Consider the following 24,487-nt stretch of genomic DNA (forward strand, 5'->3'; position numbering starts at 1 on the left):
AGGTCCAGTGCCAAGGGCCTTCTGGCGGTTCCCTCGCTGTGAGAAGCCAAGTTACAGGGAACCAGGCAGAGGGCCTTCTCGGTAGTGGCGCCCACCCTGTGGAACACCCTCCCACCAGATGTCAAAGAGAAAAACAACTACCAGACTTTTAGAAGACATTTGAAGGCAGCCCTGCTTAGGGAAGCTTTTAATGTTTAATAATTATTGTATTTTAATATTCTGTTGGAAGCCACTCAGAGTGGCTGGGGAAACCCAGCCAGATGGGCAGGGTATAAATAATACACACTTCAACTGTGCAGGTCTAGGACTTCCTTTTATCTACCCCGAATCTTCCAACTTTCAGCTGCACTAGACGTCCACAAGTTCTAGCATTGTGAGAGGTGATAAACTTCTCTCTCCATTTTATCCATGCTGCACATTATTTTATAAATGTCCATTATGCTGCTTCTTTACCTTTTAGCTAAACTAAAATGTCCGAAATGCTGCAACCTTTCCTTGTAGGAGAGTCGCTCCATCCCTTTGATCATTTGGGTTGGCCATTTGGGATCCACCTCCAGCTCCACAATATCCTTATTAAAGCGAGGCGACCAAAACTGCATGCAGTATCCCAAATGCAGTTGCACCAGATTTGGTATACTAGCATTGAAACAGGCGAGCTGTAAGCTGCCTAACACATCCCACAGCATCCTGGCTGCCCAGAACTCCCCACCGCTGCCCCTCCAAAGACTGATGGTCCTCTTCAGGTACGATGGAGCACCTGGCGGACTCTGCCTCACCACCCAGCATCTGCTCAGTTCTCCCTCCAGGATCCCCCTGCCTCAAGCAATTCACTATTTAAAGCAAATGCAGCAGGTGCTATTTCCCCCTTCTGGGGTTGTCGTCCTTTGCCCCCCCCCCCAATACATTGTAAAAATCATAGAATCATAGAGTTGGAAGAGACCACAAGGGCCATCCAGTCCAACCCCCTGCCAAGCAGGAAACACCATCAAAGCATTCTTGACATATGCCTGTCAAACCTCTGCTTAAAGACCTCCAAAGAAGGAGACTCCACCACACTCCTTGGTAGCAAATTCCACTGCCGAACAGCTCTTACTGTCAGGAAGTTCTTCCTAATGTTTAGGTGGAATCTTCTTTATTGAAGTTTGAATCCATTGCTCCGTGTCCGCTTCTCTGGAGCAGCAGAAAACAACCTTTCTCCCTCCTCTATATGACATCCTTTTATATATTTGAACTTATATATTTAATATATTTTTATATATAGAGATCAATGCAACCCTTCAGGGTTTGTGAGGGAGCAGGATATTCTCAGGAACAGCTGAAGTTGTGTACCCAGCTGAGGGGTGAAGGCAGGTCGGGGGGGGGGGGCTCTTCGGCACCAAACTGCTGTTGCAGCCCAGATGGGAGAACACCCCCAGGTGGGTCTAATTCATTTTGCCACATGGCAACAAGGAAGGTGCCCGTCTTCCTCCCTCCCTGTGAAAATGGCAGGCCTGGTAGCCCATTCAACCTGGTAACCCACTCAAGGCAAAGACACTTGAATTGCCAAGTCACACCACGCCTGGCTTTGACCCTTGCAAGTGCAAAGCCACGTAAGCTTCTTGGGGAAACATCGGAGGAGGAAGCAGTGCAGTTGAAGGCAAGGGAAACCAGGGGTGGTGGGGTTGAGGAACAGGAGAGGGAGTTACGTGTTTGTTGCTTATGGTCCGCAGGCTCCTGATCCTGTCTGCTGCCTCCACCTTGAGCCGCTTATCTTCCTCCCTCAAGGTTTACAAGCCTGGCTTGGCCTTGACGCCTGATAAGGCCAGGGGAGCCCGGGCAATAGTCCACCAGTTGCCATTATTGGCAGCTGCTGGCACAGGTAGCCACAAGCAGAGTCAGGACAAAGGGCCACAGGATGCACTGCTGTGAGCAGACCAGCTACCACCACCCTGGAAGAGCCATGCTCTACCTTCACCTCAGACCCAGGGAGCAAAGGGCTGGGGCTGGGCCCAGCTTGCGAGGGCGAAGGAGTGCGATACAAGAGACACCACCCGGTTTACAGAAACCAGGTGAGAAGGAACTGCAGACGGGGCATTTGGCACATCCAGAAGCAGGGGGTGTGGGATGTGATTGAAGGCAAAGGATGTTTACAGAGTTTCAGGACTTCTTCCAAGCAGCAGCTGCTGCCAGGAATCTCCGTGGGAGGAACCCAGGTTCCAAGACAAAGCACCTTCACCCACACAAGGAAGCCAATGGGAAGGGGGGTCCTGTGCCCACCACCCGGCCCAGAGAGGCAGGCACGAGGGGCCCAGGGCTACTCCCCAGGCAGTGGTGCCAGGACAGAGGAGCCAGCTGGTTTCAGGGGCTCAAAGACAAACAAAAAAAACCCGACAAAGACTTGAGAATGCAGGAAAAGTTGCTCCTGGCCTTAAGGCACTGTAATGGCCAAGGGAGGTCAACCCCTTTAATGTTCTTCTGAGAAAGGCCTCCGAACCTGACAAGACGGTGGCCGAGCACAAACACCTGTCCTTTATTTACATCAAATATCCTGGCCCCAAAACAGGGGCCCAGCGCCAGCCTCTTCCCCGACACAGTTCAGCTATAAGCGGCGGTCAGGATCCAGGCGTTCCAGCGGCCCTCTGGTGCTTGGCTGGAGCTCCAGATCTCCGCTTCGTGCACTTGAAACTCCGCAGGGGATTCCGCTGGCCCTATCAGGGGAGGGAGAGACAGTGTAGAAGTGGATCTCACAGTGGGAGGGGGGTTCCCTGACCACTAGGCTGCTGGGTCCCTTGGCCTGCTGCCACAATCACAGATCCAAAGGGCCTCTGGCAAAGACTTCTGAGCTTTTAGCTTGGGGATTGGGTCTGTAAAGCCCACCCGCCATTTGTTCTCAGCACTTGGGACTCCCCCCATGAAGGGGCAGCACCACACAAAGGGGCAGAACTGCCCAAGGCCCCACATGGCAGGTGCCTCTGGCTAATGGCAGGTCCCAAACTCAACCCACATCCAATGTGGCAAAGAGTGGAGATCCCGGGAAGCAGCAAGATGTGAGATTTTTGCTCTTGCACCCCAGAGAGTAAGGGGGTGAAGGAACAAGCACAGAGGAGGGGGTGAAATAGGGCCTCAGGTGTCAAGGCCCCCCAGCTGTCAAGCCCTCCACAGCCCCCCCTCAATTGTCAAGCCTTCTTTACAGGACCCAGAGCACGATCGGCAGCGGCGCCACAAACTTTCCCAGGCATAGGCTGGGCAACAGGGAACCGTGCCCGGTTCCGCAAAGTTTTGTGAAGAAACCTTCCCTGGGCCCATGCTGGGGTGTGAGGAAAGGCAGGCCAGTCCCCGCTCCCCCTCCAGTTTGGGGGCAGCAGCAGAGGAGCAAGACATACCCTGGTCCTGGGTGGCAGCGGCTTCCGTCGCCTGCGCTTGCTGCCCAGGGGCTGCGCCACAGCCCGGAGGGTGGGAGGCACTGGAGAGAGAAGAGAAGCAGCCACTGGTAGTTACTGGCCCAAACAGGAGGTGGAAGAGCCCCCTCTTGCAGCCCATTCTCGAGAGGCCTGCGGTGCTTTTGCACCAGCTTCCCCCCCTGCCCAATACCCAGCCCCCTTTGCTGCACTTTTTCTTCTGCCCTGGAACAGCTTAAGAAGCCTTGAAGATTTGCATGGACAGTGGCAAGGGGGCGTGTGAGCTCCAAGGTGAGGATTCTGCAGGAGAAGCAGGGGCTCCCTCTCTTTCCCCCTTGGAGGAGGGAAGCCCAAGTCCCGCCCCAGGGCTCATCTACAGGGCCTGCTGCTGTTTGCCATCCCCTCAGACATGGTGAAGACGCAGCTTCGAGCCCCGCTGCTGAGGCCACAAATGCCGCCCCCTCCTCCTACCCAGGTACGCTGGTATGTTTCGCAAGTGGGGCTTGACAATGGCTGGGTGAAGAGGCTTGTCGTGCCGCAGGAGGTCCAGGTCCCGGGGATTGTCCTCGAAGTATGTCTGGGAGGAGAGAAATGGAGGTCAGCAGCCGCTCCTCCCTGACGGCCCCCTCCCACTCTCTCGGGTCCCCCAGGTGCTGCGCAGGTGAATACCTTCAGCTTCTCAGAGTTGAGCAGCTCCTCCTTGATCTCCCGGAGGCGAGCTTCCTTGATGGCCTGCTTGGTGACGGACCGCATGGCGTCCTGAAAGCAAAGAACCCAACTGAGGACCAGCCGGAGATGGGTGGCTGGTTTTAAAGCACAGGACTTACTCCACCCCCATGATTACCAAAAGCAGCAGCTGAGTCGGGAGAAAGCAACCCCAACCAAAGCAAGAAATAGGGGGAAGAGGCAATGCCTCCAAGTCATGCTGTGGCATCCAGAGAACTGGATTCTGTGCTTTACAATTCCTCGCCAAACGTTCCTGCCTCCTCTGAGATTTCCCCCCTCTAGCGCCTGGCAAAACCACTCAGGGAAGGGGGTATCAGGGGGCTCCCTCGATCCAGTATACCTGAAGGAGCATCCCCCCATCGTTCTGCCCGGACACTGAGGTCCAGTGCCGAGGGTCTTCTGGCAGTTCCCTCTCTGCAAGAAGCCAAGTTACAGGGAACCAGGCAGAGGGCCTTCTTGGTAGTGGCGCCCACCCTGTGGAACGCCCTCCCACCAGATGTTAAAGAGAAAAACAACTACCAGACTTTTAGAAGACATCTGAAGGCAGTCCTGTTTAGGGAAGCTTTTAATGTTTAACAGACTACTGTATTTTAATATTTTGTTGGAAGCCACCCAGAATGGCTGGGGAAACCCAGCCAGTTGGGCAGGGTATAAATAATAAATCTATTATTGTTGTTGTTGTTATTATTACAGTGGTACCTCTACTTACGAATTTAATGCGTTCCGAACACACATTTGTAAGTCGAATCCCATAGGAATGCATTGGGAGAAAAAATTCGTACGTAAGTTGAAGCAACCCTATCTAAAAATTTGTAAGTAGAAAAAATCCTATCTAAACCGCATCCAAGATGGCGGACGGAGCTCCATTCGTAAGTAGAGTTATTCGTAAGTAGAGGTACCATTGTATATCCCTGAAGAAGGCCTGTCCTCGACGCAGAGAACCCAAGATCTGCCTGAAACTGCTATCCCTTACGGGTTTCTTCCTCTTTCAAAAGTCTGGGCCCATGCCGACCTTGCCCCCAACTTGCAGTCTGCCCTGCCAAGGATGGCTCTGAAGCACCACCTGTAACAGCTGCCTCCGCCCCCCCCCCCGCCGTTTGCCCCCGTGCAGGGAGAGGGCAAGAGGAGGTGGTGCTGCATCAGCCACCTCCCAGAGCAGCCAGGCCGTGCCCACTCACCTGACAACGGTACCGGAGGCCCTCAATCTCCTCCATCCGGAACAGGTAGGGCCGCAAGGGAGTGTCGTCGCTGCCTGGTGGGGGAGGATCGGGACTGGTTGACACGACAGGAAGGCAAGCAGCCACTGCATGGGGCAACTCTTGAATTGGGCAATTCTGTGCCCAGAACCAAGCCAGTGCCCCGTGGTGATCTCACTACCCCTGCGCCCCCGGGGGGAGGTGTTCCCTCTGCCTGCTTGGAAGACCTCCCGAGGGAAGCATTTCCCTGCCTCGCGAGCACACCCACCTCCTCCTGTGAGAGCCGCCTCGATCTCAGCCAGCACAGCCTTCTCAGAGGGCAGCACAAAGGTAAGGGCAGTGCCCGGGTTGTCCGCACGGGCAGTCCTGCAAGGGAGGAAGGGGTCAGGAGATCAGGTAAGGGCAGGGAAGAGAGGGTGCCACAGCTGGAAGGCAAGAAGGGGCTCAGGAGGGGCACCAGGGCTGCGCAGGGGAAAGGCACGGTCCGTGAAAAGGGAGGCAGGACACAAACACGCTTGGCCCCTTCCCCCTGAAGCACCTTTATGAAAATGACCAGCTTCGGTCTTTGATAACCGACTCAAGAGGAAATTCAGAGAAGGCTGGGTTCTGTGCCAGGCAGCTTGCAAAAAAACAACAACAACCAAGTCCCAGATGACACACAGGCATCAAGTGACCTTTGATAAGTCCCTGTTCTTAGAAACCCGAGTGTGGCTTGGGTGCCTTGTCCCAGGAATGCGGAATTCTCAGTTCTGTAAATGCAAGGCCACCTGCTGCTCACCTGCCTGCTCGGTGAATGTAGGACTCTACTGAGGGAGGGAAGTCAAAGTTCAGGACAGCAGAGACATTCTGGAAGTCGATCCCACGCGATACTCCATATTCCTGGTCTTTGCCCCTGCAAGGAAAGCAGCAGAAGAGAACAATGAAGGCAAGGGGGCGACTCTCTCCCTCTCCTAGGCAGCAGGACAAGGAAGAGGCCCCTCGGAAGCATCCGGGCCTTTCTGGGCCTCTGCTAACGAAGCCACTTGGATGCATCCTGCAGCCCTACTTAACCTGTTTATATACTGCTTAACTGCAACTAAAACCTCTAAGCTGCTTATCAAAGAGCATTAAAAAATGCATTAAGTTGTCAACAAAAACCAACATTTAAAAACAAATTTCAAAACCAAAGTGAATAAAATCCAACACTTAAAAGCATACATTATGAACTAAAGTTACCATGCACAACACCAGCTTCTTGGGAGAAATCACCTTTAAAGTTGCATTTACTCAGAGGGGGATTGTTTTATACTCAAGGTGTCAGGGAAGTGTTGTGTTTCAATACTGAATACCCTGTGGGTTCAGCTCAAAGTCAAACAGGATGTTTATTAGTTGCGGGGGTGGCACACCAAATATGAAAAAAGCACAAGTCACAAGGGGAAATGCAGGCTATGTCCACGTATGGCAGTATTTCCTTCTACTTGCCTCTACCGACTGAATCACGAGGCATAAAAACTTCCTTATCTTTCCCTCCTTCCTTTGTCCTCAAGAGTCATAGCAGTTGCTCTCGCATACATGTCATTCCGCACTTCTCTCATGGTTCTCTTGCGAAAACAACCTTGCTCAGCCTTTCCTCATGTGCATTTCAATTTTCTTTTAATTCCTTTCTAATTTTATTCTCCTTCCACAAAGATATAAGAGTTTACTGCTTATACAGGGTTATGTGGGGGAAAGCACCAGTCTCCAGTTGGTGGCTGCCAGCTGCCAGAGTTGCATGAGGCTGCTATTTATGCTGTGCTAGGAGGTTTGTAAAATTCACTTCTGACTGGCCAGTTGGGTAGAAGTCATTGGATCACTCACTGGAGAGAGAAAAGTGGTCTGAGGTGAGGAGAGTACTCTATACCACACAAATCGGAGCGGCTGAAGGGTAGGCCGGCTGGAACATAAATAGGTCACCTCTGCCACCAAAGATGTATGAAGCCACGGGAACCAGTCACCTGCCATGATTCAAATTCAGCTTATTTCCTTGTGGTGCAGTGGGACAGTGCATCTGTCTGTTAACCAGAAGGTTGAGGGTTCAAGCACAACCAGGGGCTGATGTGGGCAGGATTCCTGCACTGCAGGTGGTTAGACTAGATCAGGCACCCCCAAACTTCGGCCCTCCAGATGTTTTCTACTACAATTCCCATTATCCCTGACCACTGGTCCTCTTAGCTAGGGATCATGGGAGTTGTAGGCCAAAACATCTGGAGGGCTGCCTGTTTGGGGATGCCTGGACTAGATGATGCTTGGGATCCCTTCCAACTCTACAACTCTATGATCTACGCCACCATTTATTCCAGGCCCTGGTCCACATGGCACTTCCTGATTATGGAGAAGTAGACCTGAGGGTCAGCGGCACACCGATGGCACCTAGCCCCCAAGTCTCCTATTTTACACCATCCGTTGTCAAACAGAATGTATTTGTGGCTCTTAACCCAAACCTACTTTCCTGCTTTGTTGCCCTTCCTCTTCCTCTTCCTTCCTGTCGGTCCCTCTTTCTCTGCCAGGTCCTGTTCGTCGGTGGCGATGATGTAATCACAGAAGCCCCGATTGAACTGGCTGATGATGTGGCACCTGGAACAGATCAATTGATGGAAACTGTGGTTTCACCAGGGGAAATCACCTCTGGATATGGCAGGCAGTGCCCGGGGCTGCATCGTGGCCAGGCATGGATGCCACGGCCTGCCAATTTGTTCCTCTTCCCCTACGTGCCCCCTTCAAGGCCAAAGCACCATAGCTGCAGCTCCTTTTCCCCGTCACCCAGGATGGCAGCTGCTGCTGCTGCCTCCAACACTGCCCCCATACCTACCTAGCAAGGCTCACCTGGACTGAACAGGCAGCTCGGAGTTCAGGACACAGGCTGGGATGCTGAACTGCTCCAGGAAGAGCTTGAGGCGGTAGCAGCGGTCGATGGTGCTGACAAAGAGGATGACTTTGCCCTTCACCAGCGAAAGCTTCAGTAGTGCATAGAGCAGCAGGAACTTGTCGTCCTCCGTCTCGCACCGGATCTGGAACTGGCTCAGCTTGGAGCTGTCTGGCAGCTGCGATTCCTGCAGCTTCAGGGTCACCTGTGCAGGAGGTGAAGAGAGGCTTCATTTTATTTTGGAGTATTTATACGCTGCCTACCAACCAATGTTGTTGAGGCAGCTCCAGCTATTAGAGTCGTTACTGCATATGTGAATCCCTTCCCTAGTGGGGGTCTCTAATGTTCCAGCCAGTGCCCCCTGCAGCTAAATGCAGCTGCAAATGTGAAGGCTCTTGCAGGCTGGGGGCTGCCTCAATGGGCCCCTGGTGCTGCTGTTTCCTCTTTCAGGGCAGAGCTTAGCAAGGCCATGTGGATGGACTCAGGGAGGGAGGCCTGCTCCCCAGATTACTCTTAATTGCTCCCTTTCTGGGCCACGGATTGCTAGGAGACCACCAGAACCAACTCAACGCCCGCAGGTTGCAAGAGGCAGACAGACACGGGACCGTTACTATCTGTGAAGAGCATTTCCCCAACCACCACAACCCCAGAGCAATGGGACAAGGAAATCCCAGCCCCTGACCTTGCCTCCTTTGAATCCAAAACCATTCCCCGCAACCTCCAACCCCTTTTCCCACAAACTTACAGGGTTGTGGAGCACCAGCTCCTTTAGGGCCTCAACATCTTCATTGAAGGTAGCAGACATGAGGAACGTCTGGTAGATCTTGGGTAAGTGACTGGAGAGAAAACAAGAGCCCGTCATTTGTAAGGTCACACCAAAAGCCCCCCTTGCCCAGCACTCAGCACCCAAAGGCAGTGAACCAGATGCCTCCAGCATGAGAGTAAAACAGGGCATTGCAGGCACAACAGTCCCAACCTATCCCTCTGCTTCCATAGCTGTCACTATAAATATGCCGAGCTTCTTTTCCTAGTGTGATGACACCAACTTTTTCCAGCCTGAAAGCTGATTTCAACTCAGGATTTCTGCTTATACTACACAATTTCCCCAATAAAATATGCCACAAAACCAAAACGGATCCAACAAGCATCAAAACGGATTCTACCTGGATACAAAAAGCAATTTATCTAGCTCCTGGACTATCCCTTGGCATAGCACCCAACATTCAACAAATGATGTAGCAGGATACCTGAGCAGGTACTGCTCGTAAGACCCCAGAGACCTCCTAGGCCTCCTCCACCCACCCACAAAATCACAGGCTGGCCCCAGGCCTTTCAAAGCCAACAACCCAGGGCCAGAATAAACTCACCACAACAGACTTTTCAAATCTTCCTCAAAGCCAAAGGAAAAAAGGAGGTCAGCTTCATCCAACACCAGGATTTCCAAGGAATCCTGCAGGCTCAGGCTGCCAGCTTTCAAGTGAGCCAGGACCCGCGATGGCGTCCCCACCACAACATCCGGTTTCTCCATCAAGATGGGTCTTGAAGGAAGAGAAGCCACAACATACAAAAGCCTCTATCAGAGATGGGAAGGCCCAGTCTCTTTGAAACTACCGCCTGACCTTGAATGGAAAGCTTTGGGTCTGCAATGCAACCATAACCATAGGTTGCTGATGGGAAGAGACTGCCACCCTTAACTGGGCTACGGAGGATCTCCCCAAGAGGACAGTGTCAACTGCAGAAGAGGTCCCCCATTCATTGTTTCCACCCAGAAAGCAACCAGAGGCCACACCTGGCACCTAAATATATGTAACGTAGGTGCCAGGCGAGCCTCCCTGGGGAGAGCATTCCACAAACAGGCAGTCACTGCATAAAAGGACTGTTCTTGTGTTGCCACCCTCCAGACCTCTCATGGAGACGACGCACAAAGAAAGGCCTCAGATGACGATCGCAGGGTCCGTGGTCAGTTCATATGGGGAGAACAGTCCTTGAGGTATTGCGGTTGTGAGCTTACAGCTTTACAGGTCAAAATCAGAATAAGTGTGCATGCACACAAAAGCTCATACCAATAACAAACTTAGTTGGTTTCTAAGGTGCTACCTGTAGGAATTTTTTTAGTAGGTCAAAATGAGCACTTCGAATTGGGCAGGGAAACAAATTGGCAGCCAGTGCGGTCGGGCCAGGATTCAGAAAGCGTTTTGGGGTTGGGGACTTCATTAACACGGCCAGCCCAAGAGACAGCCATCCTGCCCTTCTGCCCACCACTCACCTCTGAGTTGCCAAGTCCGCCTGGCCAGAGATGTCAACGAGGTGCAGGTCTCGGGCACAGTAGGAGGTTAGCTGCCGGAGCATCTGCAGCACCTGCTGACCCAGCTCCTTGGTGGGGACCAGGATGAGTCCCCGAACGGCCTGCTCTGCTACCAGCACTGACTAGGAATCAAGAAGAGACCTGGTCAGAAGAGTCCCACCCTCTCCAGGCCATCACAAAAGGGGCTCTTTAGGTGCGACCCAGGGCTACCGTAGATTTAGGTTTGATGAGGCCCTAAGCTACTGAAGATGATGGGGCCCTTTATATGTCCAGCTGTCCTTTGTCAACAACAAATTGTTGCTGTTTTTTTTGTGTTGATTATATGCTACATGGGTGGCCAACTCCCAAGAGACTGCAATCTACTCACAGAGTTAAAAACTAGCAGTGATCTACCCCCTTTTTGGGGGTTCAGGTCAAAGTTGTTGAGCTTTTTCAGGGAGGTAAATGTTGAGCTTTTTTTAGGGAAGCCACAGTTGTTCAGCTTCTTTGGGGGTTGTCAATGATCCAACAGTGATCTACCGCAGAGGTCCAGTGATATACCAGTAGATCACGATCTACCTGTTGGACATGCCTGTCATTTATGGACCTAATAGGTATCTAAAGCCATTTGCACATAACAAAATATGTATTTTATCAAAGTAATTGTTGAACTGAAATACAATTAATAAGAAGTATACTAATAGTGAAATAGTTAAGTTCTAACTTAAAATGATTTTTATTCATAACAAACTTAATAATGCAAACACAGGTTTTATTCTATTTGTTTTTATCTTATATTTTGGAAATGTACATCCAGTATTTTTTCCTTTAATTTTTTTTTTTTTGGAGCCCTAAGAGAGTGGCGCCCTAAGCTATAGCTTGTCTAGTTTATACAGTATGTAAATCCGGCACTGAGACCGCTGCACTGCGGTGGCCTGGGTTAGATGGCCTTGGGGGGGGGGTCCCTTCCAACTCTACAGCTCCACCTTCCGGTTCTTCCGAGAGGGAGGGAGCCGCAAAGAGCCCGCAGCGAGGGAGAAGGTCGTGGCCCCGGGGCGCTCACCGCTTTCCCCCGGAGCAGATGCTGGAGGAGGGGCAGGGCGTAGGCGCCCGTCTTGCCGGAGCCCGTCTTGGCCCGCGCCAGCAGGTCTTTGCCCTCCAGGGCCAGCGGGATGGCCTTCTCCTGGATCAGCGTCGGCTTCGCCCAGCCGAGCTCCGCCGTCGCCTGCCCGGCAGAGAGAACGAGAGACAGGAGGTCAGGCCCGGAGGAGGAGGAGGCGGCGGAGGCCGCAGCTTCCCCCTTCCCCACCTCGCCCGCGTTACCTGCAGGAGCCGCGCGTCCAGCCCGAGGTGCACGAAGCTGGCCGCTTGTCCCTCCATGCTGCTCCTGTCCGCGCGGCCGCCGTTTCCGCTTTCCCCAGCCGGAAGCAGCCGCTCTAGCCGGCCAAACCGAGCAGCGAGACGCGGCCCCAACGGCGCCCCCTGCAGTCCTTGGCAGCTCGAGCTGCGCTTGCTTCGCTCGGTGGTATTGCAGCGCGGGATCTCGGAGCCAAACGCGACTGGCTGGCTCGATGGCTTAGCGCGCACCGGCGGAACTCCTTGCCGGGACTCGGGTGCCCTTTCAGTACTGACGACCTGCTCCATAGCCTAGATGGGTGGAATGTTGACCAAGCGAGCGGCCTCCTCTGGGTCCCTGGAGTGAAGGGGGCACCGTCAGCCAGGCAGACAGGTGCAGGGCAATCAACCCGAAATCGGACTTTATTAGCCCAAATCTGGTTCGACTGGCCAACCCTATTTGGGTTTAGAGCAGCTACCAAGGAACTGATCCCATCACCCCAGAAACAGGTTGGCTGATGTCTGTTGCATCTGCTTGGCCACTGTGAGTGGGCAACTGGGCCTTTCTTACCTGCATTTAAGCAATCTGTCTTCATGCTCTATGATCCTTCGCATGCCAGGCACTGCCTAAGGACCCAGAGGAACCTTCTCTAGAGAGCCTGGCCCACCTTACACCTTCCCCACAAAAAAATATTTGAAGCTGCTGGTTGGGGGGGGGGGGGCTCCTTTGCCAAGAAACTTGCAGGAGGAGCCTAGTCCCAGAACCAATTACAGTATATTTTCCTCTTGAGCTCAGCCACCCTTGTCCCCGCACCCCCACCCAACCCCCAAATCAATAACACATGGAAGAGAAAGCCTTTTGCAAGAAATTTTATTTCACTCCAGAACTGTAACAAGGAACATTATTAAGAATTTACCATAGGGGGCAGGAAATAAAACACAGGGAAGAGGAGGGGAAGATAACCGCATTTCAAATTCTCCACCATTCTATGCTCCGGTCCTGCTGTCACCCACAAATCATCAGGCATACATTTGCATAGGTAGAGGCCTCTCTTTCCAAACTCAAGAAAGGCTGTTAAGGAGCTCCATGGTACATAAATGGCAACTCACTTAATGCTGTCTCCTAGCAAGCTTCCTGCCATCCACACTAAAGGCATTAGCAGGGCCGTAAAAAAACCCTACTCATCCAAGTGGAAACTCCTCTCTGTGCAATTAAAAGATACTACCTGTGGGTATCCTTAAGCTAGGCTCATTTGCAGAAGTCTAGAGATCCCATCTGTGCTAGCACTTGAAACACACCTGGAGCCTAAAGTTTTGCTAACCCCTTGTTCACAATGGCTATTTAGCCCCTTTGCTGGAAACTGGGGAGGGATACAAGAGGAGATACTGCCAGAACCCTGTAGGCAACCACTGCTGTTGTCCTAAGCAGCCCCCACCCCAAGTTCCAGGTGGTATCAGGCCACCCCACCCCCAGCAAGAAAAACCCCCATTTTAGTATAAATGTTATTCCACCCCTCCCATTTCCTCTTCCAGGCCATTTTCCATTACAAGGGCTGCCCCCGCAAACCTCATGTGTTAAGAGCAAAGAACGACAGGGAACCACCAGGACAGAACAACCCAGAAGTCACTCCCACCAATCGGGATGTAGAAACAGGAAAGCACTTTAAAAAAAAGAGCCTACTCAGTCTCTTAGAAAGCAATTTTCTCTTCCTTTGGATCGGCACAAGGGCACTGCTCACAGAGGCTTTTCCCAGCTGCTGCAACACAGCAAAGCAAAGAACGGGGTGGCACGTGAGAGACTTCTGTGGGCAGGGCACCCCCTTCATCAGGGAAGAGGAAGTATGCAAATGCTGGTCCAAAGATGTTTCACATGCTGTGCTTCCACCTGTCCTTTCAGCTGTGCCAAATCCAGGAGGGTCAAGAAGTGCTCAGTGGAAGCGGAAGAGCAATGGTGCCTGTGCTGTCAGAGGGGCTACACCAATTTTTTAGCCTCAAAGAAGCTCTTGAGGTGCTTCATCTGCCAAATGCCAGTGAGGATGAGGATGATGGTCTGGGCAATGGACCACCACAGCACCCGCTGGTTGGTGCTCTCGCTGGTCATGCGGAATCTCTCCTCTCGGTACTGCAAAGTGAACATGGTGGCGAGAGTCAGAGAAGGTACTTCCCTCTCCCCTTCCCCACACCAGACCCATACAACTCAACTTCTCCATCTACGCAGGTGGGTCCTTGCAGATGTAGAACCTTTCCCCTCTGAACAACTCCTGCCAAACTTGTTCTATTGCAGGCACACCACCTGTAAACCCGCTGCTATTTACCTACAGCAAACGCCACCCTAACTCCAGTCGGCCTGCACCAATGCAGCTTGAATGCCCCCCTCCCAAAGAAGTTCCTTGGATTTGGCAAGTGCTTCTCTGAACTTTCAGATGAGCAAAGCCTTTCAAGATGATGCTCCTTAAGTATGGTATTAGTGATTAGGTAGGAACCATTTAAACATTGAGGTCTAACAGGTTCCTCACAAACCATGGACAGGGTAGATTCCCCCCCCCCAATAATGCCATTCAAGATCCCCCTCCTCCTCCTGAATGGCATTATGGTAGAAAAGAAAGAAAGAAAGAAATCCGTTGTGGGTGTTACTTACTCTTTGGTAGTTCTGCTCCTTCTGGATCTGCTCCACCTGGTCCAAGAGCTGCCTGGCTCTTAGCTGCAGTTCGGTCAGTTTGTCCTTGGCTGCAATCTCTGGGTAATTGTTGGCATGCTCCCCGACTTGGATATCCAAGTGCACCCGCTAAATACAACACAGCAACACACACACACACACACACACCAGTTCAAGAGCCACCACTGCAGTTCAACCCATTCCCCACCCCGGCCTCATCAAGGCTCCTTCCTCCTCCCTTCCACCTCAGTTGCTCAGCAGCAAATGTAGAAGGAGCTCTGGCCTTCTACACCAGCTTCTCTCTTGCCTTACACAAGCAATAACCAGTGTGAGGTGGGGTCCAGTTCATGAGGGGCAGAGCACCTGAAGAGCAGCCCCCACCATCTTGGCTGGAGCTAGATGGACAGAGGGAAAGGGCACAGAGAAACCTGCTTACCAGTTTCCCGCCTGCAAAAAGGGCCATGCGGGTGGAGTTGGAGTGGAGACAGATCTGGTGCTCTCCTGGGGTGTGCGAAGTGAAGGTGAAGCGGCCTTCAGAGCCGTACTGCCTGGAGAGGACCATCTGAAACCATCAAGCAGCAGCAAAGTCAGGCAGGTAGGAGTGTGGGTGTATCTCACCCTTCTGCTTCCATTCCTGCTTCCCTATGATATCTGATTGGAGCTAGTGCTTTCGCCAGGGGCAACAACCCCAGGCCATCCCCACCCCCACCCCCACCAAGGAGTCGCCTAGCCCAGTGTTTCCCAACCTTGGATCTCCAGCTCTTTTTGGACTACAACTCCCATGATCCCTAGCTAGCAAGATCAGTGGTCAGGGATGATGGGAATTGTAGTCTTGAAACAGCTGGAGACCAAAGGTTGGGAAGCACTGGCCTAGCCCATTCAGGGACTTTTAATCCTCTCCCTCACCCCTGCACACACACACCCCATCCCCAAACTATTGAAAGGCCCCAGGAAGGAGAGGGTGGCGGGCAGGGTCTCCTTGCTCAGCACCCCCTTGGCTGATGCTGTCAGACCAAGAAGAAGCAGCTCCCGCTCCCGCCTCCTCCTGCTGCTGCTGCTGCTCACCTTCCCATAGGGGTCCTTGATCTCCACGAACATGCCCAGTCCCGGCGTGGAGGGCAGGAAGGCCTCGGCCTGTTTGTCCCACAACTGCGTCCGGTAGTTCCCTGCGGAGCGGAGAAACAGGCGCGCCACCGTCAACAGGGGACAGGTGAGCTGGTGCGCGCGCACCCCCGCGCTCTCCCACACCCCGCCCCTCTCTCTCCCCTCGCGCATGCGCACCGATAACCATGGTCTCGTCAGGGATCTCCTCGATGAAGCAGCGCTTCTCCGTCTCCCCGATGTGGAAGTAGAGCGCCTGCGCCCCGCGGCCCGCCACCAACAGCACCAGCAGCGCCGCCGCCGCCACGAGCCGTCTCCCCGGCGGCCGGGCCGAGAAGGCCGCGGGATCCCCCGAGCAACACCCGCCTGCCATGAACGACTCTGGCTGACGCTGTCAACTGCTGCGCATGCGCTGAAGCTGCCCTTCCCACCACCACTCGCCGGAGGGGGAAACAGCGCCGGTCAGGTGACTCGGCCCGACGGAGAAGGCTGCGCGTGCGCAGAAAGCATTGGGAGGCTTTCCCTTCCCGGAAGCCCGAACGGAAGAAGCCGCACGAAGGAAGGGTTCCCGCGTGGTCATCGAGCCCAACCCCAAGGCTGGGAAGGAGCCTCCTCGGGGACGTTTTAACCCCTGCAGGGAGGAGGAAAAGGACTGAGGCCTCTGGATAGGAGGACTAAACGGGCATCTAGTCAGGCATTTCCTCCTGCTGTCCCTCCGCCTGGGCAGGACTGAGCGAGAGGCGCAGCCGCCCAGTGCGAGGCAGATGCCATCAGCTGCTTTGAATAACACTGAATCCCAGAATATTTAAACCGTGGGGGCGGGAAACACACATTCCCCACCAGGCACGCATATATTCCGGCATTTGAAGACCACTGGCATGCCTTCCGTTTAATCAGGGCTTCTCCGGCTGTTTTTCCTGCACTGCAGGGAGTTGGGCCAGGTGGCCCTTGGAGTGCCTTCCAGCTCTACAATTCTTTGATTCTCCAGGTTAAGGCGAAGCTGGCTCCTTCCAACCATTCCGCCTGGTTTTCTACCCACCCCCCTTACTATCCTGGTTGCCCTCCTCTGCACATGCTGCAGTGGGCCCAGGCTCTTGAAACGTGGCACTCGGAAGGTCTACTCCAGATGCGGCCAGAGCAATGTGGAATTGAGTAGGACCGGTTGGTGGTTCCTGTTACCATATTAAAAAACCTCCGTTTCTGTTAACATGGATCAAGAATGGATTAGCACAGAGGTCAGCAAACTTTTTCAGCAGGAGGCCAGTCCACTGTCCTTCAGACCTTGTTGGGGGCCAGACTATATTTTGGGGGGGGAAATGAATGAATTCCTATGTCCCACAAATAACCCAGAGATGCATTTTAAATAAAAGGATACATTCTACTTATGTAAAAACATGCTGATTCCCGGACCATCCATGGGCCGATTTAGAAGGCGATTGGGCCGCATCCGGCCCCCGGGCCTTAGTTTGGGGATCCCTGGTTAGCATAACCACTGCTGGATCGTGTTCAGCTGGTGACACACAGCAAAAGTGACCACAGGCGTGCATATTTTTTTAATGGGGGCTGGACATGTGTTGCACAACATCTTGCAGCCATGCGTTCCTAAATACAGACAAGTTTTATTGGAAATGATCTCATTTCCTCATACCCCAGCTTGTGTCCATAGGAGACCATTTCCTACTACATGATGTTGGTGTATGAGTAAGCATCATGTACCCTTTCATTGTAAGCCAATCTGAAGTTCCTTTTTTCTCAGAATAGTAGCTTCCTCTTCACTTCAGACAAGCTGTCCTGGGTAAACATACCTTGCTTCAGTCATTTACCTTAAAAACTATAGAAAAGCTTTAATATAGCTGTATTTTGAAAGTGGGCTGGTACTGCCAGAGAGTCCAAGCCTGGCAGAGGGGACTCAATGATGCACACTGTGTCCTTTGTCACCCCGTCAAGGCACGCTGCCCACCACGCACAGTCACTGATGGATGTACACAAAATGTGCAACCGAGCATGATGCTGTAAACAAATCCACATGAAGCTGCCGATTCCTCCAAGCACCCCGAGATCAGAATTGTGCAATGCAGGAATCTCAACTAAAGCATCCATAACAAATGACCAACCTCTGCTACAAACCTCCCAGGAAGGAAAGTCCACCACCGTTCCACTGATAGCTCTTACTGTCAGAAAGTTCTTCCTAATGCTTAGTTGGAATTTCCTTTCTTGTAACTTGAATCCATTGGTTCGAGTCCTACCCTCCAGAACAGAATAAAGCAAGCTTGCTCCATCTTTCATGAGACAGCCCTTTAGGTATTTGACTATAATATCTTATTGGTCTCTATATATAAAGGTAAAGGGACCCCTGACCATTAGGTCCAGTCGTGACCGACTCTGGGGTTGCGCGCTCATCTCACATTATTGGCCCAGGGAGCCGGCGTATAGCTTCCAGGTCATGTGGCCAGCATGACAAAGCCGCTTCTGGCAAACCAGAGCAGCACATGGAAACACCGTTTACCTTCCCGCTGTAGCGGTTCCTATTTATCTACAGTACTTGCATTTTGACATGCTTTTGAACTGCTAGGTTGGCAGGAGCTGGGACCAAGCAACGGGAGCTCACCCCGTCGCAGGGATTCGAACCGCCGACCTTCTGATCAGCAAGCCCTAGGCTCAGTGGTTTAACCACAGCGCCACCTGGGTCCCTATATATAAAAATATATAAATATATATGTTCAAATATATAAAAGGGTGTCATATAGAGGAGGGAGAAAGGTTGTTTTCTGCTGCTCCAGAGAAGTGGACACGGAGCAATGGATTCAAACTACCATACAAGAAAGGAGGTTCCACCTAAACATTAGGAAGAACTTCCTGACAGTAAGAGCTGTTCGGCAGTGGAATTTGCTACCAAGGAGTGTGGTGGAGTCTCCTTCTTTGGAGGTCTTTAAGCAGAGGCTTGACAGCCATATGTCAAGAATGCTTTGATGGTGTTTCCTGCTTGGCAGGGGGTTGGACTGGATGGCCCTTGTGGTCTCTTCCAACTCTATGATTCTATATCTTATTATGTCCCAAACACACTCAGATGGCACCCACACCCCTACAACCATACACAGATCAAGGAACAACCATCACACTGGGATATGCTGAAGGAAGATATATGGCAAGCATAGAAGGAGATACAGAGAAAAATAGCAGAGCAGTTCAGAGCAGGGATGGTATACCCCCTTTCTGACACTCCCTAAAACAGCCCCATCAAGCTCTACCATGAACAGCAGGCAACTCCTCCACTGCTGGATTTAGGGTGATCTGGGCAGTTCCCCCCCCCCAAAAAAAAGGTTGCAGAGCTAAAGGGGTACAAAATTGAGAAGATCCATAATTGAGCAGCATTTCCTAACACTGCAAAAGGCCACTCAAGGTTTGGGGAATGACTCCAGAGAGCTTTGTCCCAAGATGTAATTATCTCTTGCATATTTTGTGGTTACACTGACACCCTCCCAAGCCTGGCCACGCCTCCTAAAAGTGCACCATAAATAGCCGGGGGTGAGGCCCACAAGGCCACCCAGGAACCAGGATTGAAACCATGTGTGACCAGCAGAAGCAGGAACCCTCCAACTCTGCTGGTACAGTATAGTGTGCTTTAGTGTACTCGAGTGTGCCTCTTTTTTAATACTGGTCATTTGCAAGACACCAAGTTAAGGGAGCAAGACCAACTGCTTCTCATGCTCGCCTTGTGGTAAATTGGTTCATTCTGTAAGCGGAAATGCCGGAACAGGGTGGTTGGTTGGGTAGCTGAGTGCAGAAACTGGGACCGTTGGTGAGCCTATTTTAAACAAAAGAGAGACCAGCTGTTGTTTTGAGATTTGAGATAATGCTCCGCTCAAATGGGGTTGCTGGCTGCAGCTCTTATCGAGGAATTGAGTCTTGGCTTTCTTTTGAAGAATGAAGCATTTGGAATATCTGTATCCCCTGCTATGGGCATAATTTAAAAATGCGTCAGGGTTTCTTGTCACTCTGTTTATGTGTTACTCTTTCCTCCCCTTTGCATGTAGCAAGAGGAAGGAGCTTGAGCTGTCATTTTAGGGAACTTTAGTTTCGGCGTCCAAAGTTGCGACATGAATTGCAACATGCAAAAGAGCTGCTGGAAATCCTGGGGGACAACCACAGAATGAATTAGTGTCTAGCAATCATGTACATTCCCACCCAGTGGTTGTCAAGGGATCTATAAAAAGGGATCAGCCACACTGGTCAAGCAGAGCTACCAGGTAATGCCTGATTTAGAATGGAGTCTCACAAATACCCTGGGAGTCATATCCTCTTCCTCCTCCTTTCTTTTCTCTGTCCAGATGGGGAGAAGAAGGTCTTTGCCCGGGCAGCCGTCTTCAGGTCCAGGTAAGTGCCCTGGGCCCAACTGCGTACAGGTGGTTTCCATGGCAGAGTGGGTGCTCCTTCGTAAGTGGCAAATGTAACTTAGGAGGGAGAGGGTGCTAACTGGATGCTTGTGAGAATACAGAAACCTCTGTGCCCACCGAAAAACTTCTCTGTCCTGGGACTTCCTAATCAACGCTGTTTGACAATGCCTGATTTCTGCTTTTTGCCTGCAATCAGGTGTCACTCTTAAGACCAAGCCAGCTTCTCATCAAAGTAGATGAGTAGTGAGTCTTGCAGTTAGTGAAAAGTGTGAAAGGGAATCTCTCCTCACTTGGGATGGAGGGATGAATTGACAACACACCTTCCCTCCCCATTCACACTGCCCAATGCAAGAACACAGCTCTATTTTATCACATTATGAATACAGCGTGTTTCTTTTCAGTCCAGTTTTGCATACGATTTCCTCCTGGCGAGTTTGATGTTGCCTGGTAATGCTGACAGTACAAGGGGTTGGGGAGGCAAGCCTGATGAGTCAAAGGGGAGAGGAGTTGCTGGGGGTGATGAACCAATGCCACTCTGCCTAGAAAGGGACAAGCACCGCCCTGGCCAGGATCTTTAGCATTGCCAGTGCTGGCGGGTTTTGTAAATGGCAGGCCGTGCCTGTGGAGCCAGGTATGGGCAATGAGGTGTCCATGCTGATTGGTCAAGTCTGAAGCAGCTCAGTCCTCTGTGTGTGCATGCACACCTTAAGATCTGGATAATGCTGAGGCTTATACTATGAGGTTTTTTGCTGGGGAGAGAAAAGGGGAAGATTTTTCTTGTAAAGGCAGCCTTGTTGTTTCAGAATCTGGGATGTCAACCAGAAGTCCCTCTACCTCCAGAACAATGAGCTGGTAGCTGGATACCTGCAAGGCCCCGATTCTGCCCTGGAAGGTGAGTCTGCAGGGTTTTGCTTTCCTGAAGCTTATAGGCTGGTGGGAGAAGACCTATTCCTCATGGGTTGGATGTGACCCATATTGTGGACACAACCAATGCCTCCCTCCCACCGGGCAGACAGGACCTGGGGTTGGACCACTTGGGGAGCCTGGAACATAACTGTGATTCCTGCATTGCAAGGGCTTGGACCAGATGACCGGTGGGGTCCCTTTAAATTCTATGATTTCTCAAAGGGAGGCCTGCAACTTTCTCCTTCCATCGGCACAGCCTGTTTTTCTCCTCCTGCGTTGATGCTCCCCTCAACTGCCTGCCTGGCACAGAACGTGTTTGTGTGTGTGTGCCCATGTGTGCTCTTGCTTCCACCATTGCTTCCCTCTCCTGCAGACTTTCTCCTGCTCATTCTCACACTCTTCTGCCTCTCCACCACTTCTGCTGCCCCCCCCCCCCGGCCCACTTCTACCTCAACCATCAGCTCTAGATTTCTCTTATGGGCTCCTGTGTCTTGGCATCAGTCACTGGGAAAGGAAACTGGACACCCTTCTTTCCCCTGGTTGTGGCCCTCTAAGCTAGAGGCAGGTTGTGTATGCAAGGCCACCAACATCCTGGGCTTGAAGGTCATCCCCCCACCTCCCTCCAGGACAGCAAAAGAGGCAAGGGTAGACCACGCCCTTGTCCTCTGACTGCTACTGAGCCCCTAACCCTGACACCACCCATCAGGATGACCCCTGGGGATGCCCTCACACCCCAGCCTCTCTGGTTGGCGTCTCCACCCCCATCGTTCTGCCCGGACACTGAGGTCCAGCTCCGAGGGCCTTCTTGCGGTTCCCTCATTGCGAGAAGCCAAGTTGCAGGGAACCAGGCAGAGGGCCTTCTCGGTGATGGCGCCTGCCCTTTGGAACGCCCTCCCATCAGATGTCAAAAAGGAAAACAGCTACGTACCAGATTTTTAGAAGACATCTGAAGGCAGCCGTTTAGGGAGGCTTTTAATGTTTAAGAAATTAGTGTATTTTAATGTTTCTGTTGGAAGCCGCCCAGAGTGGCTGGGGAAACCGGGCCAGATGGGCGGGGTATAAATAATAAATTATTATTATTATTATTTTTATTATTATTATTATTATTATTATTATTATTATATTACTGGGTTCCCCGCAGGACGCCAACATACTCTCTCACCTACTCTTTCCCATCCCTAGAGAAGATCTACTGGATTCACAACCGGGCCTTTGACCACGAGAAGGTCTCCATCATCTTGAGCATTCAGGATGGGAAGAGGTGCCTGGCCTGCTCCTCCGGCGCCTGGCCTGCGCTGCGGCTTGAGGTGAGGAGAGGCAGTTTGGCATCCTCATAGGATGTGCTCACAGAGGGGGTGGAAAGGTAAAGGTAAAGGGACCCCTGACCATTAGGTCCAGTCGTGACCGACTCTGGGGTTGCGCGCTCATCTCGCATTATTGGCCCAGGGAGCCAGCATATAGCTTCCAGGTCATGTGGCCAGCATGACAAAGCCGCTTCTGGCAAACCAGAGCAGCACATGGAAACGCCGTTTACCTTCCTGCTATAGCGGTTCCTATTTATCTACTTGCATTTTTATGTGCTTTCAAACTGCTAGGTTGGCAGGAGCTGGGACCAAGCAACGGGAGCTCACCCCGTCACAGGGATTCGAACCACCGACCTTTTGATCAGCAAGCCCTAGGCTCAGTGGTTTAACCACAGCGCCACCTGGGTCCCTAGGGGGTTGAAAGCCTCACCGTCAATCCTCCTCCTGCCACGTGCCAGCTTAAGAGCAGAGAGCCAGGGATGGGTGGCGGAAGCAGCGGCAGGCCGGCCTTGGAAAGAGTCTGGGTAGCTGCTACTTGACAAGTCCATGACTTTACATCAGGCATCCCCAAACTCGGCCCTCCAGATGTTTTGGGACTACAACTCCCACCATCCCTAGCTAACAGGACCAGTGGTCAGGGATGATGGGAATTGTAGTCCCCAAACACCTGGAGGGTGGAGTTTGGGGGTGCCTGCTTTAGATGGAGGGGGGGCCATTGATGGCTACTAGCCGTGATGGGTCTGCTCTGCCGCCACAGTTGGAGGAAGCGATGCTTCTGAATTACTAGTTGCTGGATACCGCAGGATGGGAGAGGGCTCTTGGCTCAAATCCTGCTTGCGGGCTTCCAATTGGGGCATCTGGTTGGCCTCTGCGAGAACAGGATGCTGGGCCACAAGGGACATGGGCCTGATCCAGCAGGCTCCTCTTATGTTCTAAAGATCTGTCTTCCTTGGGAACTCTCTCTCGCCCCTCACTAGTCAGGGGGACGCTAGCCCAAAGCAGACAGGGGTCAGCCTCCTTCTCCCTCTGCCTGCCACCCTCATCAGATCGCTTCCTTTTCTCTCCTCCTCCTCCTCAGAGCGTCAACATCACAGATCTGCCCAAAGGCGGCAGGAAGGAGTCCAGCCGTTTCACGTTCTTCTCCTCTAACAAAGACGGGGCTTGGCGGTTTGAGTCGGCTGCCCATCCCGGCTGGTTCCTGTGCACCTCTTCCAGAGCCAACGAACCTCTTGGCCTCACGCAGCTCCCGGGACCTTCTCATGTGGTGGACTTTTATTTCCAGCCCTGCTGAGCCTTGAGGGGCACCCCCTGCCCCCAGACCTGCCCAGGTGCCTGGCACAGCCACACCGAGGGCTCCTAAGGCTCCTGGGAGGATTTCCAAGCTGCTGTTCTCCTTTTTTCCTCCTCTCTCAGCCACCCTAGTCCTCCCACCCTCATCAAAAGTGGAAGTTTTCGGATGGAGCAGCTGTAAAGGTGGCCAAGCGTGGAGAGCCCCCCAGACATCCCTCTCAGCCTTCAAGGGGTCCTCTCCAGGCAGGTCATTAAGGGCAAACAAGTAGCTTCACAAGATCCAGCACTTCTTATCCGGACAGATGCCCCAGGGACTCTCTCGGAGGGCTGTGTGTGAATAGCGCCCCTTCCCCCAGCTGATTGTCTCCAGCACCAATCGTGCCACCCATGAACATGCAGCTTCCCTTCTGAAGCCACACTGTGCCACTGTGGGATGGCTGAGATCTCCAGTGAGAAGCCAGTGCGGAGGGTATGGGGGGGGGATGTCTCCAGCAGCTTTCTTAGCTGCTGCTTTTCTGCCTTCAAATTCCCCTCCCCAGAAATCTTCTGGACTCATGAGGAGAAAAGATATGGGACATCAGGGCTTGAACATATTTGTTTCGAAAGAAATTAGCAGAACGTGAAGAACTCAGTTAAAATGAAGGGCGGGGCTTCTGCTGGGCTTGTGACTCCCCCCCCCCCGGCAGCGTTTGGGCAGGCAGATCACCTACAGAAACAGCCCTGAACAGATTCTGCATGTCTTTTAAGATGCCAAAAGATGCTGCCTCTGGAAATTTTGCTCTCGTTTTTATGATGTTTAATGTGTTTATATATAATCTTGCATGTGTGTGTTTTGAACTGCCCTGAGATCTACAATATGAAGGGTGCTGTACAAATTTTTATTAATAATTAAATAAATATAAAGAAAGGAATCTGGTATTATTTATCTACAAGTTGCTGGGGTGGGGGGACGACGACACTGCAGGACAACCATAAGAACCACTGCAAGGAAGTTGAAGCCCCCACCTCACAACAGCAGCAGGAGTCTGAAATATATT

The 24,487-nt window shown here is 52.3% G+C and overlaps 3 protein-coding genes across 4 annotated transcripts; 1 reads left to right on the top strand and 2 right to left on the bottom strand.

The window, feature by feature from the left end:
• Positions 1 to 2,384: 2,384 nt before the first annotated feature.
• Positions 2,385 to 11,893, bottom strand: DDX56 (DEAD-box helicase 56). The gene is made up of 14 exons (XM_035120638.3): positions 11,788 to 11,893; positions 11,528 to 11,689; positions 10,447 to 10,607; positions 9,548 to 9,718; positions 8,926 to 9,016; positions 8,141 to 8,385; positions 7,763 to 7,891; positions 6,078 to 6,191; positions 5,568 to 5,665; positions 5,282 to 5,355; positions 4,047 to 4,136; positions 3,849 to 3,954; positions 3,363 to 3,442; positions 2,385 to 2,687 (listed from the first exon to the last, which is right to left on the bottom strand). The coding sequence occupies exons 1-14, from the start codon at positions 11,842 to 11,844 to the stop codon at positions 2,592 to 2,594; spliced, it is 1,674 nt and encodes a 557-aa protein (XP_034976529.3). The 5' UTR covers positions 11,845 to 11,893; the 3' UTR covers positions 2,385 to 2,591.
• A 760-nt stretch (positions 11,894 to 12,653) lies between these two features.
• Positions 12,654 to 15,965, bottom strand: TMED4 (transmembrane p24 trafficking protein 4). Its single transcript, XM_035120678.3, has 5 exons — positions 15,737 to 15,965; positions 15,521 to 15,621; positions 14,892 to 15,017; positions 14,438 to 14,584; positions 12,654 to 13,921 (listed from the first exon to the last, which is right to left on the bottom strand). The coding sequence occupies exons 1-5, from the start codon at positions 15,927 to 15,929 to the stop codon at positions 13,772 to 13,774; spliced, it is 717 nt and encodes a 238-aa protein (XP_034976569.1). The 5' UTR covers positions 15,930 to 15,965; the 3' UTR covers positions 12,654 to 13,771.
• A 3,084-nt stretch (positions 15,966 to 19,049) lies between these two features.
• Positions 19,050 to 24,361, top strand: LOC132592350 (interleukin-1 receptor antagonist protein). 2 transcript variants are annotated; one of them, XM_060276375.2, is made up of 5 exons: positions 19,050 to 19,161; positions 19,885 to 19,930; positions 20,754 to 20,842; positions 22,039 to 22,163; positions 23,239 to 24,361. In XM_060276375.2, exons 1-5 carry the CDS (start codon positions 19,122 to 19,124, stop codon positions 23,449 to 23,451), a joined length of 513 nt encoding a protein of 170 aa, XP_060132358.2. In that variant the 5' UTR covers positions 19,050 to 19,121; the 3' UTR covers positions 23,452 to 24,361. The 2 variants fall into 2 exon arrangements, with proteins under 2 accessions (XP_060132358.2, XP_060132357.2); XM_060276374.2 differs by lacking the exon at positions 19,050 to 19,161 and having other exon boundaries at positions 19,793 to 19,930.
• Positions 24,362 to 24,487: the final 126 nt, after the last annotated feature.

This window comes from Zootoca vivipara, chromosome 6 (genome assembly GCF_965207765.1).
Source record: "Zootoca vivipara chromosome 6, rZooViv2.hap1.1, whole genome shotgun sequence".
Lineage (NCBI taxonomy): Eukaryota > Metazoa > Chordata > Lepidosauria > Squamata > Lacertidae > Zootoca > Zootoca vivipara.

Coding starts and splice junctions, on each gene's coding strand:
- DDX56 (XM_035120638.3), bottom strand. CDS start 11,844: ATGGAGGGACAAGCGGCCAGCTTCGTGCACCTCGGGCTGGACGCGCGG. Junction 10,608..11,527: donor ATCTGCTCCGGGGGAAAGCG/GTGAGCGCCCCG, acceptor CTTGATTCCTAG/TCAGTGCTGGTAGCAGAGCA. Junction 7,892..8,140: donor GAGCTGCCTGTTCAGTCCAG/GTGAGCCTTGCT, acceptor GATCTGTTCCAG/GTGCCACATCATCAGCCAGT.
- TMED4 (XM_035120678.3), bottom strand. CDS start 15,929: ATGGCAGGCGGGTGTTGCTCGGGGGATCCCGCGGCCTTCTCGGCCCGG. Junction 15,018..15,520: donor TCAAGGACCCCTATGGGAAG/GTGAGCAGCAGC, acceptor TGATGGTTTCAG/ATGGTCCTCTCCAGGCAGTA. Junction 14,585..14,891: donor TTTTTGCAGGCGGGAAACTG/GTAAGCAGGTTT, acceptor TGTTGTATTTAG/CGGGTGCACTTGGATATCCA.
- LOC132592350 (XM_060276374.2), top strand. CDS start 19,821: ATGGAGTCTCACAAATACCCTGGGAGTCATATCCTCTTCCTCCTCCTT. Junction 19,931..20,753: donor GCAGCCGTCTTCAGGTCCAG/GTAAGTGCCCTG, acceptor TTGTTGTTTCAG/AATCTGGGATGTCAACCAGA. Junction 20,843..22,038: donor CCCCGATTCTGCCCTGGAAG/GTGAGTCTGCAG, acceptor TCCCATCCCTAG/AGAAGATCTACTGGATTCAC.